Source organism: Perca fluviatilis, chromosome 11, assembly GCF_010015445.1.
Source record: "Perca fluviatilis chromosome 11, GENO_Pfluv_1.0, whole genome shotgun sequence".
NCBI classification, from domain to species: Eukaryota; Metazoa; Chordata; class Actinopteri; order Perciformes; family Percidae; genus Perca; species Perca fluviatilis.
This window is the reverse complement of record NC_053122.1, coordinates 18,480,154-18,496,032: the sequence shown is the minus strand read 5'-3', so window position 1 is coordinate 18,496,032 and position 15,879 is coordinate 18,480,154. Positions and strand designations below refer to the sequence as shown.

General features: G+C 38.8%; 1 protein-coding gene across 3 annotated transcripts; it reads left to right on the top strand.

Annotated features, from left to right (window-relative positions):
• The first annotated feature begins 1,544 nt into the window (after positions 1-1,544).
• On the top strand, positions 1,545-15,363 carry sppl2 (signal peptide peptidase-like 2). Of its 3 annotated transcripts, XM_039814933.1 has the most exons (16): positions 1,545-1,674; positions 3,270-3,386; positions 4,062-4,244; positions 4,370-4,459; positions 4,732-4,871; positions 5,845-5,987; positions 7,342-7,438; positions 7,923-8,039; positions 8,442-8,523; positions 8,663-8,737; positions 8,834-8,896; positions 9,024-9,123; positions 10,900-10,977; positions 11,899-12,059; positions 12,303-12,343; positions 12,752-12,893. In XM_039814933.1, the coding sequence occupies exons 1-16, from the start codon at positions 1,627-1,629 to the stop codon at positions 12,759-12,761; spliced, it is 1,545 nt and encodes a 514-aa protein (XP_039670867.1). In that variant the 5' UTR covers positions 1,545-1,626; the 3' UTR covers positions 12,762-12,893. The 3 variants fall into 3 exon arrangements, 2 of the variants coding, with proteins under 2 accessions (XP_039670867.1, XP_039670866.1); XR_005640621.1 differs by lacking the exon at positions 12,303-12,343 and having other exon boundaries at positions 11,899-12,166; positions 12,752-12,877; XM_039814932.1 differs by lacking the exon at positions 12,303-12,343 and having other exon boundaries at positions 12,752-15,363.
• The last annotated feature ends 516 nt before the right edge of the window (positions 15,364-15,879 follow it).

Here is a 15,879-nt window from a genome sequence, read left to right as displayed (position 1 = left end):
GACATATGGAATGACATCATGCTGAGTGAATCAAGCCGTTTTACGTCAATGATAAACAAGATTGAGCATGCAATCTTGCAACAGCAAAGAATAAAGAGGGACTGAAGTAATTCAGAACACAAGAAAGCAAATAACACTGGTTTCCATAATTAGAAATAATTAAAATATTAATATAGTGACAATATAATTAATAATGTAAATGATCACCTATTTTGTCTATTTGTTGTTTGTGTTTAGGATACACTAGGCCAATAAAAACAGCTTTTCACAAGGACATGCAACATTTCCAACCTAAATTTGGATGAATAACTGGATAATCCTGGGTGAAAAGTTATTATAATTTACTAACACAAAATGTTTTACCATATCTTTTGCCAGTTAAATTTTCAAACAAGTCAGCACTGTCAAACAGTGCTGAAGGGTACTCAGATATTTAACTTTTTTTCTTTTTACAGTTGCACAGTGTTTTTCTATACATGCTACGTATTGAGAATTTCACCAAGGGATCAATAATTTCTTAACTTTATCCATAATGATTATACTTCATATTATTAATTTGAATCTGCAAAATAGCTAGTAAGTGTTGTATAAATGTTGTGGAGTAAAAAGTACAATATTTGGCTCTGAAATTTAGGTTAATGCCATACAGTGTACAGAACAATTCATAGACTGCTTACAACGTTGCTGTTTTTAAAAGTTCCTGATTAGCAGTTTTACTGGAGGCTGCCCAGTAATCTATAATTACAGTGAAAATCCAGGGTTAGGGATGGAAACCATGGCTGCAGCCGTGCAGGCCTTGTTGGCTCAAGTCTGACTTCAAGAGTCCACATCTTTAATGAGGCCTTCTGTTTCTAGAATGTAGAATAAAGAAACATAGCTAAAATAAAAAAATAAATTGTAATAATAATAAAATTACAATGCAGGCCTGAATTACACACACAATACCTTTACATGCACTAAATGGAGAGATGTCAGAGTGAGGGAGCTGCCCATGGACAGGGCTGGGGGTTGGGTGCCTTACTCAAGAGCACCTTGGCAGTGCGTATGGGGACTTGAGCCAGTGACCCTCCGGTTCCCAACCCAACTCTCTACTGACAACCCATTTTATATTGTATTATAAAATAATTTTTTTTTGTGTTTTTCAAGTTTTGCTATACATCTTACTTGTATAATATATATTATTATTTCAAACATATTGAATCACGTGATTCAGTCTGGTGGCTCTTTAAAAATGCAGTTGGGAATAAATATATAATAATATATCTGTAATTTATGTTTTACACCCATGAACTATTCTCCATCTTTAAAAGCTTAACCACGCCTGTATTACTTCTACCTAAATTATCGCGACCCGATTAAACATGCTTACTAAACGTCTTACTTCTTGTAACGTTTTCACCATTGACATATTGACATAGACTTATTTTTTTAAATTTTTGATTGGCTTTTATTTAAACCAATCAGGGACATGTTCGCTCGCTGTCGTGACAGCCAATTGAAAACCCTGCAAAGCAAAATGGGCGTGACTTGTTAGAACAGCTGGTGGGGGCTTGGGTGAGGGGCCGGAGAGCCGAACTCTTGGTTGGTTGGTTGGTTGATGGGGGAAACAACAACAAGCTAGGCATCATGAGGGTCCCTGAAACACTGATTTGGACCGCTTTTCTCATCCAGAAGGTGAGAGAGACCGAGTCTATTTCTCCAAAAGCTATTTATCTGTGCGTTTATTACGCATTGTGGCGTGTGGCTAACAAAAACAGATTGTTTTTTCCAGCCGTGTTCCGGGAGTATTAGCTTGGATGCTATGCCCGTTAGCTTGCGGAGATCACTGTGGGCCCTAGAAACCCGCACATCACTCACATTTTGATGTAACAAAAACGAAGATTATTGCTGATTCACCGCATCATCGAAACCACTACAATGTTTTATGATAGACTGCATTTTAGTAGCGATTAGCAGACATTGGATCGGGAAATGTTAGCTATAATAACTCACTATAACGTTAGTTAGAAATTTGTGGTAACGCGTCTGAAACATAAAATATTTCTCAGGTGATTATAATGTCCCTGCCTAAAATATTAAAACCAACAGTTCTTTTACCCGCTGAGTTAAAGTAATGTTGTTATTCTATGGTTTGTAACATTAGACATATATTCTTTGTTATTACAAATATGTAGGCCATACATAAAACAAGGTTTTCTAAATCAGGCACTCAGGTCAAGGTTTGACAAGTACCAGACCATTATCTTAGTTCAGATACACCTGGCTAAAACTAATGCAGTCTAATACAACACTGCAACAGTTCTCTATTAAATGTTCCCTTTGTCTTTAACTGTTTATGTTGTTGATTCAACTTTATTGTAACTTTGGATGCTGTAGTTTGTGATGCTGAGTGTTCATAGTATTTTGTCCACCCCATTTATATCAGTTAGGGTAGACTCAATTCTACAAGTCAACAGCACCTCATTCTACAGTGTATATACTAATACACAGTGTAGTTTTAGGTGGGAAAAATGTTCAATACGTGGTGGGGCAACAACTATTTTGCGCAGATGCAAAACCAGAAAATATTACAATTTCATAATGAGCCATTGTACATTTCCCACATAGTTTAACACCGGTGATAATTCGACTGGTCACATACCTTCTCTTTAAATTGCTGTTACAACGTTACTGGTAACGCTCTCGGGCCCCCCTAAGTTTTGGCTGAACCCCGAATGTTTACATCATATAGCTCCGTCCCTGTCGATCACCTTTGTGCCATCCCTTTCATTGCCAAAGGCTTTGTGCATGCACATTGTTGTTTAATTATATAAAGTTTTAAAAGTTACTCACTACCAGTAAAACCACACTTTTTCTGCTGCCAGCAGGTGGGGTCCCTACATGACTTACATGACCTGTCGCCTCTTAGTGTATATATTATGGCTAATTTAAAAAATAATAATTAAATGGAGATAACAACAAAATCCCTCAACTTGAAAGTATCATTAGTTTGACCATAAGCAGGCTCTGTTGTTTACAAAAGGCTACTCTATTGCACATGTGTTTGCAGAGCAGCACTCCACAGCTTTACTGTTGACAGGAGTGTTTAGAAATACACATTATACATTCAGCAATACTTTTGACGGTTACCTTGTTACGGGATTTCTGGTGAAAAGAGCAACAACACATCATCTGTGGCTGGAATGTTAAAGTCTATGATCATAAAAATCTAAGTTACAAACATTTCATGGACATGTGGAGTGATGCAGACCTTGTTGTCATGTTGACAGGTGGTGGGAGAGTATGGCATGGCTCATTTCAGTGACAAGGGCAAGAGCAATGGAAAGGATTACTGCATATTCTTTAACTCACAATGGGCACGTCTACCTCAGGACCTCAATAAAGCAGTAAGTCACACGAGTGAGGAACAAGAGGTGTAAGGAATGATATAAATGACGCACACAAGAAATGATTTACAGAGTGCTTTACAGACACATAGAACAGTGCGGATACAGTATACTCCAGTATACATCCTTATATGTAGGTGATCAATAAAATATTTCAGGAAGCCTCGTACAGGATGCTGAAATCTGATCTCCACTCTACAGTGCCTGTTGGACTCTGGCAGCTGCTTTATGAACCAACTGCAAATGTTAGAGATCTTTTTGACTGATATCAGAATATAATGAGTTGCAGTAATCCGCTGTGGAGGAAATAAATGCATGAAGGATTTCATTTTTGGATGTTATTGTATCATTAGAAAAAAAAAAAAAAACTAAAACAGTCTTGTGCAAGTCTTTAGCACAAGTTTTTTTTTTTTTAAATGCAGAGATAGTTTCATACATCCATTATTAGGATCAGACTGCAGCTCTATTGACTCCAGTCTCTTAGCAACAGATATGATCCAGCTCATTTTCACTGATTTAAGAAGCGTTTTTAAAGAACAGTTATATCCAGCCTATTATTATTATATAAACATCAAATAAATGCTGTGCTATTTTTTTCTTCATAATAAGAGAGTGTTGAACCATAACAGAATGTCCTCCAGCTCTAGTCAACATTGCAAACCTTCTGTCTTGAAGTCACGTCTTCAGATCTATGACCTGACAACATCGGTCCTGTGCTCGCCCTCCGACGTCCCGGAGGGAGGCTTCCCAAATCGCATCCCCATGGTGATGAGAGGCAACTGCACTTTCTATGAAAAGGTCCGACTGGCCCAGATTAACGGCGCCAAGGGCCTTCTCATCGTCAGCAAGGACAGACTGGTAACCCTTCTTATAACTATTTGTTAAGGCTGTTGCTTGTATTCATCCTGCATAAAGATGAAGTTGATTTTGGCACTTCAGAAAACAGAAATGCACGTTTCTTTTGTTTTGTTTTGAAATTACAGACACCACCAGCAGGAAACAAGACTCAGTATGAGGAGATTGACATTCCTGTAGCACTGCTCAGCTACTCTGATATGCTGGACATAGGCAAGGTGAGAGGCCATCTACTACTAGCCATCAAAACAGTAGACAAACAAACCTCCAGCTACCTTTGGGGTTCTACCAATTTTACATCCTTACAGCAGAGACAGATGTGTATATACAGTATTTCACTTTGGAGTACGGTGTAGTAGAGAAGCAAAAATACAAAATATATTTTTGCCAAATGTAAAATAATGCATGTTTGATGAGAATCTACAGGGGAGAAGTATGTCCCGATTTAACAAATTTGTCAGCCTTAACGTAATGTTTCCAACTGCTGCAGACCTTTGGTAAAGGAAGACTGGTCGCCATGTACGCACCCAATGAGCCAGTGTTGGACTACAACATGGTGATCATCTTTTTGATGGCAGTAGGAACTGTTGCCATTGGAGGTTACTGGGCTGGCAGCAGAGACAGCAAGAAGTAAGTGGACACAATAGAGGAAACATTTAATGTGGGTCATCACTCCATGATTTTGAAAGCTTCTATAGGTGTTTGAGTGTTACAATATATAGATAAATAACACCGGCAGTGATGTACTGGAGGAAAAATTAATTCAAGCTTTTTACTTTCAGAATAGAGGATACCCCCTTTCAGGGTTAAATGAATGTTTTTAATCAAACCCGGAAATCTAAAAGTAGTTTAAGTCTTTTAAGGGACAAAAATGGTAGTTGATGGTCAATGATGATGCTGGTTGCGATCTAGTTTACCTGACTTTGTACTTTCCACTACATTACATTATTACAGGACACAAAGTTTCCTTGTGGCTGTGCTTACCGTGCTTTTAGTCCCGACTGCTAAATTTAAATAAAAGTTAATTTATCAGGGGAGTCATCTTAAGACGAAATTAGTCACTACAAGCAAAAGATTGCTCAGTCTTTTCTCTCAGTGATGTATGTGTATTTGTCTCATACCAAACAGTCTGCATTGTATTGCTGCAACTCCACTAAAGGGCTACAGTGTTGTTTATTTGAGGCCGTAGGAATGACTCATCGGCTTGAGCCAATTCGTGTCAGTCCTTCCTGACGGACTTGCCAAGGGCACAGTCCTAAAAAAACATTTTGTAATATGAGTGTGTGTTTTAAACTCTGGAAGGAAGTAAGTCCCAGCCAGCCAAATTATGGTAAATATTGACTGTGGCTGGTGGGATGATCATCCTGGCTGCTTTGGCAAGTCAACAACCATCAGTGAATACGGTTATAAATAAATAAAACAAGTGAAAGACAAAGCCCAAGAGGCTGACTAACTGCATTGCCCTAGCCTATGTTTCTTAATAAGCCGGCACAAGCAGATGAATGTGCATAAGTACACATCATTAGTCTCTCGAGTTATGAGCATCCCAAACAAGCCTCCTCAGGTCAGCATGCATCTCTGAATTCTGTTCCTCCTCTCGCAGACGCTACATGAAGCACAAGCGGGACGACGGTGCGGAGAAGCAGGACGAGGAGACCGTAGACGTCACCCCCATCATGACCTGTGTGTTCGTGGTCATGTGCTGCAGCATGCTGGTGCTACTCTACTTCTTCTATGATAGTCTGGGTACGATGCCGACAGATACACTCTTCAATGACCCGAGCACACATAATATAACTCTCAAAATGCTGATCAAAGATACTCGTTCACATTTTGTTAAAAAAGAAGAAAATGAAAGAATGTGGTGGACAGTGTTTTCCTTGTTTGACAAATAATCTCAACTCAATGACCACTTGCTAGCTTTTTCTGAGCTTTCAACCGCATCTCGCAGGCTTCCTTGTTAACTTTGATTGAGACATCAGTGTAGCATCTGACACCCAGTTATATGAGCACACCACTTAGTAGGCTGTCATTTGTCTGTACTTCTAATTTTAAACTAGATAAATTGGTCGCTTTGGAAACACTTTCAAATGTATCCTTATTTGTTGTCCCCTGATACTAAAATCATTTTAGAGTAAGAAGGAAAGCAGTTGCAAAATTGCGGATTATTTTGTAACTACAATGCCTCCTTCAAATCATAGTTTACTTAGCTGTAGGGTTTTTGAAAATTAGCGCGTCATCACTGCCCATATATGTATAAAAATATGGTTTTCAGTATCTAAGAAGCAGGATGTATAATCAGACGAATTTCTGGTTAAAGCTATAGTATCGTAGTTTCTGTAGCCCCCATTAGGGATTCTAAGTAATGACAAGAACACTATCGGCGCATCCACATGACACAAGCCTTCGGTGATCCCGCACCACCCCCACCCCTCCTCCACACAGTTGCTAGTAGCGTTTATCCCGTCAAATCAAGGAGGACACGGAGGATTAAAAAACAAAAACATGATGGACTCTTCAGAAAAGGTAATTATCTTGTAATTTTTTTGTCCTCTTCGTCTCCAAAGCTGAACGCTGCTGTTGTCCTTTCTCAGCGGTGATGTAAAACTCATCGCTCGAGCTTCTGCGCGCGAATGTCGCCAGACTACACCCTTTTGTAAACATAGCCATACTGAGAAATACAGAGAGCGTTTTGTGGAGCTGATAGGCTTAATTAGCTTCGTATCAAATCATTTGGCAATTGCTTGAATGTCACGTTCATTAATCTAAAATAGTTGCGCACTATAGCTTTAAAAGCCCTTCTGAGCAAATCTTGGATAACAAAGTGAGTTAATAATTCCTCCAATTAGCTAAAACTCAAGATTCCTCCAGGCTATAAATAAATCGATTAAACTGGCACTTGCTGATAGACTGCTTAGCAACTTTGATCACCTAGCACATTTAATACTGGACACACAGCAGGGAAACCACTATTGAAATATTTAAGGACTAACTTTTTCAAAGAGCAAAACACCCCCAAAAAAGTGTATTTCCTTAGTAGATTATGAGTGGATATCATATAATAATATGCCCTAATCTCCTGCCTGCCTCCCCTGTTTAGCCATTTGGGTCATAGCCATCTTCTGTGTGGCCTCCTCTGTCGGCCTCTACAGCTGTCTCTGGCCGTTTGTCAGGAGACTCCCTTTCTGCAAGTGGAGGTGAGGCCGGTCATGTCAATATGGTTTCATAATACTAGCTGCCCATAAAGTCTCCATACAATCACTTAAGTTTAGTAAGCTTTGTCTATACATTTACTTATTCACATTACTTATTTTATATATATATATATATATATATATTATATATATATATTATATATTATATATATATATATTATATATATTATATATATATATATAAATATATATATATATATATATATTATATATATTTTATATATATATATATATTATATATATATATATATTATATATATTATATATATTTTATATATATTATATATATATATATATATTATATATATCTCTTCAAATGATGTGGTTAAAGATAGCGATAGGGCCTCAAGGTATATTTTAACCATATAAATATTGCAAGTGAATGGTTAGCCTGAAAAAAACCTGTACACTGTTGATATATGTCTCAGTTGTGAGAGACTGTGTCTTATGTGTCTTATGACCACAGGGTCCCAGAGAACAACTTGCCATACCTGCACAAACGGCCGCAGATCCGCATGTTGCTGCTGTCGGCCCTCTGCATTGGTGTCAGCATCACCTGGATGGTGTTTCGCAATGAAGACCAGTAAGTGCAAAGAGAAAAAGTGTCAAATTCAGCTACATGTACAGAGAGAAAACAGCTAGTGCATTCAACAAAATATCTGTTTTTCAGGACAGGTTGTTTACTGTGGTGCCTGTGTACAGACAGTGTTATCATTTGGGCTGCACATGCACTACATTTAATTTGATTTATATGTAAAAACAATGATATTTGCACCTGTAGGAGAACTGTAAGAGCACATGTACTCCATTGTGGGTGTCTATTGCTTGTTGTGTGTCAGGTGACATAATGGTAGCATTTTTCTGTCTGTGTGTACGTGATAACATGTTGTAGGTACATTAGATGATGATGATGATGATGATGATGATGATGATGATGATGATGATGATGGTGCTGGCTGACTCAGTCTTGTTATGCATGTTTCAGGTGGGCGTGGGTGTTACAGGACGCCCTGGGGATCGCCTTCTGTCTCTACATGCTCAAAACAGTCAGACTCCCCACATTTAAGGTGGGTCAGCACTCCTTAATATAAACTATAACAATGTGGAAAGTGTTTTTTTTTTTTTAAATTGTGTTTTGTATAATACACGTTTGGATTATGTTAGTTGTAAACTCACCTGATGTATTTTTCTGTCTCGGCTCTGCAGGCTTGCACCTTATTACTGTCGGTCCTTTTTGTCTATGATGTTTTCTTTGTATTTATTACACCCTTCTTTACAAAGGTATGTTAAGACCGTTTTCACTCAAGGCTATCCAAATGTCTGTGGCCTCGTTTACTGTGTGTCATACTTAGATTACCCACGGCCTTTTCTCCACAGAGTGGGGAAAGTATAATGGTGGAGGTAGCGGCTGGTCCCTCTGACTCCTCCATGCATGAAAAGGTGAGCTTGTTTTCAAATTCCACAACTCCCTTTGGGTGAGTGGGGTTTGCTCTTCCAACTCCAAATGCCCCTCTTAGCTCATGGGTAAAGTAGTAGATGGTAACACTAGTGTTTGTGTTTCCTCCAGCTTCCAATGGTGCTCAAAGTGCCAAGGTTAAACTCCTCTCCTCTGGCTCTTTGTGACCGGCCCTTCTCTCTCCTGGGCTTTGGTGATATCTTAGTACCAGGTAATGTACTGTCATCCTCAGTGGTGTAATGTAACTTAGTACTTTTACTCAAGTACTGTACTTAAGTACAAATTTGAGGAACTTGTACTTTACTTGAGTCTTTTGTTTTCATGCCACTTTCTACTTCTACTCCGCTACATTTCAGAAATGTACTTTTTATTCCACTACATTAATCTGACAGCTTTAGTAACTAGTTACTTTACAAATTAAGATTTTTTGCACTCAACACATGTAGTTTATAAAATACAATGTTTTATTGTAGATTAAACAACATATAGGCCTACAAGTACAGCTGAAATGATTAGCCGATGAAACACTTAGTTGATTGACAGAAACTGTTTTCATCCTTTACAGTTTCTGAAATTCTGCATTAAGCACTTTTTCTTTTAATACTTGAAATACATTTCGCTGATGATGCTTACATACTTTTACTTAAGTAACATTTTCAGTGCAGGACTTTTACTTGTAACAGTAGTTTTACAATGTGGTATTAACAGTTTAACTTAAAGCTATAGTGCGTAGTTTCTGTCGCCCCATAAGGAATTCCAAGTAATGACAACAAAACTGTCGGCGCGTCCACATGATACAAGCCTTCCATGATCGCCCCCACCACCCCCACTCCTCCACACAGTTGCTAGTAGCTAAGGAGGACGCGGAGGATTAAAAAAACAAAAACACGATGGACTCTTCAGAAGAGATAATTATCTTCACTGCACGGGAAAGTCACCAGAGGACACAATCTTCTGAACACAGCCATACTGAGAAATACAGAGAGAGTTGTGTGGAGCTGATAGTCTTAATTAGCTTTGTAGAAATTAATTCTGCGGGTTATCAAATTGGATTTTTATCAAAAAGTTTAGCACTAAAGCTTTAAGTAAAGGATCTGAATACTTCTTCCACCACTGGTCATCCTACCACAAGGATCTTAACCTGATTAAAGCTCATTGTTAGAATAAATACATTATCAAGAATAGACAGGGACCACTGAAGTTATAATAAAGTTTAGTTTACTTGCAAGTAGAATCAGTTTACAGTACTCCCAGCACAAGTACAGAAAGTGACTAACGTAAGCCTCAAACAGTAGCTTATTTACGTGTGAAATCATAACAGAATTTGATGTCGTCAATTGTCTATCTTGTCAGTTTAGATGTTGTCTCCTCTATCTGGTCAGACTCGATGGCGTCCCCTTTATCTGGTTAGAGAGACGCATGTTCTGTCCTCGAGCCCCAGTCAAGATAGACAATGACTCCATGTTATCTTAACAAGTAGTGTTATGTTTTCTTACTATGCAAATAGTTTAATTTAACAGAGAGAGAGAAATAGTAATCACTATAGTATTATTCTATGCAAACAGTTTAATAAATAACAAGAGGGAAAGTATGTATCATAATTTCCCTAACACTCATCGTGGTTTTTTTTGTGGTCACAACCAGAAAATGATTTAACCAACAATGACCACAGTCACCCAGCTATGTAAACACAGAACTACTCAACACCCCCACTTTTTATGGCTGCATTTGTAATGCTATATACTTTCAAGGTTTAGTTCTCAAAAATGTATGACTAAAAAATAAAGTATTTTTTGCCACTTCTTTGTAAAACATTTAATTTATCTTATCTGGGGTTTTAGGGAATATCCAGTGTTAAGACCTGGTATTATAAAGTGCAGGGAAACACTTTTGTCACTCAAATAATACGATTTTGTCTGTCACCCGAGTATGATGTAAAGCGGCTGACTCTCTTGTTGATTGATACTTTTTGTTGTTTTTCTGTCAGGTCTGCTGGTGGCGTACTGTCACAGGTTTGACATTTTAACACAATCCTCCAGGATCTACTTTGTGGCCTGTACGATCGGTACGTACATGGGGAGGGGGCTTGTGAGGGTTGTAATTGGTGAAATGTTCTGATAAGCCCCATTCGTACGGGACTAACATTACAGACAGTCGTTCTGGACGACATTATAACCATTGTGAAATTACAGGATTGTATTCCGCCGGACTAGCCAGTAGAGAAAACCAGTTCCTACCTGTAACTGACATTACAACAGCCCATTTAATGAGCTCTCCTAAAGGTTTTTACCTTTTTTTTTTGGTTGGAATATTGTTTCCAAAATAGGCCTATATGTTGGTGGTAAAATGTTTCCGTCCATCAGATTAGCAAACACATTTCTTGATGTCCTCCATTTTCCCATAAAAGTCAAATTTCACAGTGAGCTGATAAATAAGAAGAAAAAGAAAGTAGGACAACCAGCTCTTCCTAGGGGAAAAAAAAAAAAAACCTCAAGAGATCCACTTTAAAATATAAGGATGAGATTTAAATTATAAAAGGGAAAAAATAAGTAATCGCAGCTGTAATTATCACTTCATTTATTATTACTAATTACCCTCATACACACACTCTGAACAGGATAAAATTCACTGACCAAGGCAGCTAATGTTAATCACCCCACCACCCCTAGAGACATAAATCCAGTCTGAATGGGTCTTTAGAGTCAAACCCTGCATTATCTTAAAGGCTGTTTTTTACTTATGCGTAAAATCTACGCCATTGCTACCCCCCCTAGTATTCTGCCGGTGAAATGCACCGCGATGCAAAGAAACGCGTTCAACCCCGACGCAGAACTCCGAAAGGGTCACGCCGTAGCAGCGACACCGTAGTTGACGCAGAAGCATTAAACAGCCTTAAGTGTTGGCTGGACCTTAACAAAGTTAACCTTGTGTGTGTGCTCCCTCTCTCTCTCTCTCTCTCACTCTCTCTCTCGCTCTCTCCTGTCAGCTTACGGCATCGGCCTGCTGATCACCTTCGTGGCCCTGGCCTTCATGCAGATGGGTCAGCCGGCCTTGCTCTACCTGGTGCCTTGCACTCTGCTCACCAGTCTCACTGTAGCACTGTGGCGCAGGGAGTTGCCCCAGTTCTGGACTGGAAGTGGATTTGTGGTGAATACCAGTTTGATATGACCGTCTACTGCCGAAGAACAAAAAACAATCAACAAAAGAAAAAAAATCTAGTGTAAAATAACATGCGAGTAAAGTAGAATTTTAAGTTGAGTAACCCCTTTAAATAATTCCATCCGTTCCAACTGCCTCTTTCTGTTTTACTGTCCACCCTTCCCTCCATCCCTCCCTCCCTCCCTCCCATTGCTGCTCCTTGCCCTTTATTATACTGTGGGTGTGCTCTAGTGTGCTGCTGAGGGCTCAGCTGTCTGTGAATGTCACTGCAGGTATTCCATCTGGGCTTGCTACTTTACACTCTACCATTAAAACATCTTGATGTTACTTAAGGTTCCGTTTTTGTGGTTTTTCCCTTAAGAATAGATGTTATTTTCATTTATCTGCGTACACACATCTGTGATAGACAAGTGGTTAACAACTACTGAAGCTATAATTGCTGGTGCTCATAGTGATTGAGATTACCTAGTTTTATTTCTTAAATAGTTAGCATGTCTTATATGGATGTGATGAACAAAAACAGTCCATTTAGCCTCAAATCTACATGTGGACAGAGGAATGACTGTATATTCTTTGGTTTTGTTTGTCCTATCTATGGCTATTCTGTCTGTCATTACATTTAGTTTTCTGCTCCACACAATTCAGCCATCTTATATAGACACTGTTTTTGTCCCCTGCAGCCTCCCATAGTGCTATCACCAATCAACTGTACACAAACTGCAGCGCCGCAGACAGAGGATCACTTGACTAAACCGGAGCCGCAAACCACAGAAGAAGACTCACCCCACTTCCCGCCTCAGGAAACGCCCCCAGCTGAGAAAGATGGAGAGGAAAACAAATCAAACTGAAAGGACGTCTAGTACGGCATTTTTACATTTCACTTCATGTTTTACTTGTTGAGTTTTTCTTTTTCTACATTGTTTCTCAGTCAATGGACATTTTCAGTATGGATGTTTATTTGCACTTGGTGTGAGTGGAAGAGCAGAGGAGATCTTTGCTTCCTGAATGGCTGGCTCAGTGGGGCGCCAGGATTGGACACACAAGATTGAGGCATTGAAACTGACAAACACACCAAGTATTTAAACCTGCACAGCAGCCCCAACACCTTCTTCTATTATCGGTCTGTACCACCTCTAAAGGGAACAAAAAGCCAAATCTGGAAGCTACCCAAGCTGTTGAACACTAAATACTCCCACAACACTAAGCTGAGGCCCTTAACAGCTTTAAAGGCCCAGTCACACCGGTGTTTAAAACCGCAAAATATCAATTAACTTCAATGGAATCACTGCGATTAGGGGATTTGTTCACAGGGGCGAGGTAAATCCACGCTATTTATTTTTTTACACTATACTTTGGTGAGCCATCATGACTTAACTTGCTCCATCCAATCCACTTACAATTAACCTCCTCTGATGGAGTATAAAATGCTCCACAAAAGAGGGAGGGTTTGCAAACTGTTACATTGAGCAGCAGCTATTAGTCGTAGTCGATCAACAGAAAGTTAACCAGCATTTATTTTGATAATCAAATAATTGTTTTACCCATTTTTTTAGGCCAAATATGTGTAGGTTTCAGCTTCTCAATTATGAGAATGTAAAGCTTTTCGGTCTCGTACATGAAAATAAACTGAGTATCTTTGGGTTTTGAACTGTTGATCAGAAAAAACACGACAGACGTCAGCCAGGAACTGCAGATGAAAATTAGCCTGTATGGCTAAATCTTGACACATTTCCACGTTGGACTCAGGTGCTCATGTTAATGTGCATTGTCCCTTAAATAAAGAAATAAACAAGCAAGCAATTATAACTGGCATCACCCAACTGGCATCTTCTTTTTTTTTTTTTTTTTTTTTTTTTTTTTTTTTAAACAAGACCAACAATTGGATTAATAGAGAATTTGATAACCCGCAGATTAATAAATAATGGAAACCCTACAGTTATGAGACAGGAGTCAGTGGTACAAATACGAATTTTGAATCAAATGCTTATTTCCCTCAATAGTTTTTTATCAAATGAAGTGGTGTACTATCCTAAGAACACAATGCCAGGGGGATTTAATGGCCCAATATATATACAATAAAAACAAGCTTAAGGATAAATTGCTTACTACTACTGTAGCTCACCAGCGGCAGTAGTTTACCAGCTAGCCCTGCAAGTAGTCACCAAGCCTCGAGGACCAAATATTTACCTGTGCTGCTTTCTGGTGTGACAGGGCCTTAAAAGGTCCCAGTATTCTTGAAAAGTTTTTCTCAAAAGCACACAAATACACACACACTACATAACAAGCCAGTATAGCGGTCTTTATCCCTCCATTACATTATAAAGTACACCAGTGTCACAATGTAATGTACTGCAGTAATGGCAGAAGGGTTTCTTTAAAATGTAGTGTTATGATTGTTGACTGAGCCAAAACTATTACTTTTTATTTATTTTTTAACTGAAGCATTTGTTGATGTTTTCTCATCTTACGTTTGGTATATTTTGTTTTGCATGCTATAATTTTGATTTTACCCTTTATATAATAAAACCAGTGTATAACCTATAGTGCAGACTGTGTACGTTATTTGTGGTGCGACAGTTAAAACGTTGGCATCGCTGTTTTGCTCCCCTCAGTAGTTATTCATGTTGTCTAAAGAGTTGGTTTTTGGCCTTATCGTGTCCATGTTGGGAGGTAAAGTAGAATGTGTCAAGTGTAAAAGTTGCTAGGAGTACTGAACTCTGAACGATGGTGTGCTGCAGTTTAATGTACGAGTTGAGCGAGTGAGAGGTTGCGTTAACCAATGTACCTGGATTAGTTTGTTCAAAGCATTTGCACAATATTTTTGAATTCATGGGCTTACAGAAGTTGTTGGTTCATGTCTGTATATGTTAATGTATATACTCATAAAAGGGTTTAAAAAAATAAAAAGGAAACAAAAGGTATCAATATATCTAATATTCATCCTGCTTTTGTTTTGAAAGTCCATTTCTGACCTGAGGGTTTCATCTTAAACACCAGAGGCCGGCAGTCACTTCACTCTGTAAACTAGTATGGATCTGTATCTGCTCATCATTCATTTATGATGCCCATTTACCAAATTCAGCACTCCTGTGTAGAAGTCGAGGTCAGAGGTAATAATACATTTTGTCAGAGGTGAAACGAGAGCAACTCGGTTGTCTGGATGTGCTCTCGCTGATTCAACAGCCATGTTTCCCAGGACGTGAGATTATTCATTCACCAGCATAGTTTGTCACTAAGTGGTTTTCAAAGCCTCTGTTGAGGAATACATATAATAAAGAAACATTGTATTTGACATTTGGTGTGTTTTGTTTTTGTTGCACAATATTACATTGGATTAAAAACTTTAGTTAATGGGTTTTGAGAGGTTTGGGATTCACTTGAAAGACTTCTCAACAGCTTCAACAGACGTCTTGATGCTATCGGTGTTCCTTTTTGAATATGTTGATGCTGGACATAATTCAGCCCCTTGCATTGGTTTCTGAGTCAGAGTGTATTTTCATGGTCACCCTCCAGCTGTGAAAAAGGTCAGCTGCTGTTCAGACTCTGCAGAAATGAAAAGCAGTCTGAAAGAGAGCCTCTTTGTTGCTCTAGCTCAGTCACTCAGAGTGGAGTCATACTACCTAACATGCTTTTTAGGGGATGGGTACAGCAGCGTGCATGCCTGCATTTATTATTGGTAGCCCTGGTGGAAATCAAACCTTTACACTATCAGCGTCCTCCCTGGATTTTACATCCTCAGCTTCAACCTGAACCTGAGTTTTTGAGTGTCTGTGCAGACCTGTATTTTGAATTGAAGCTACTTGATTAC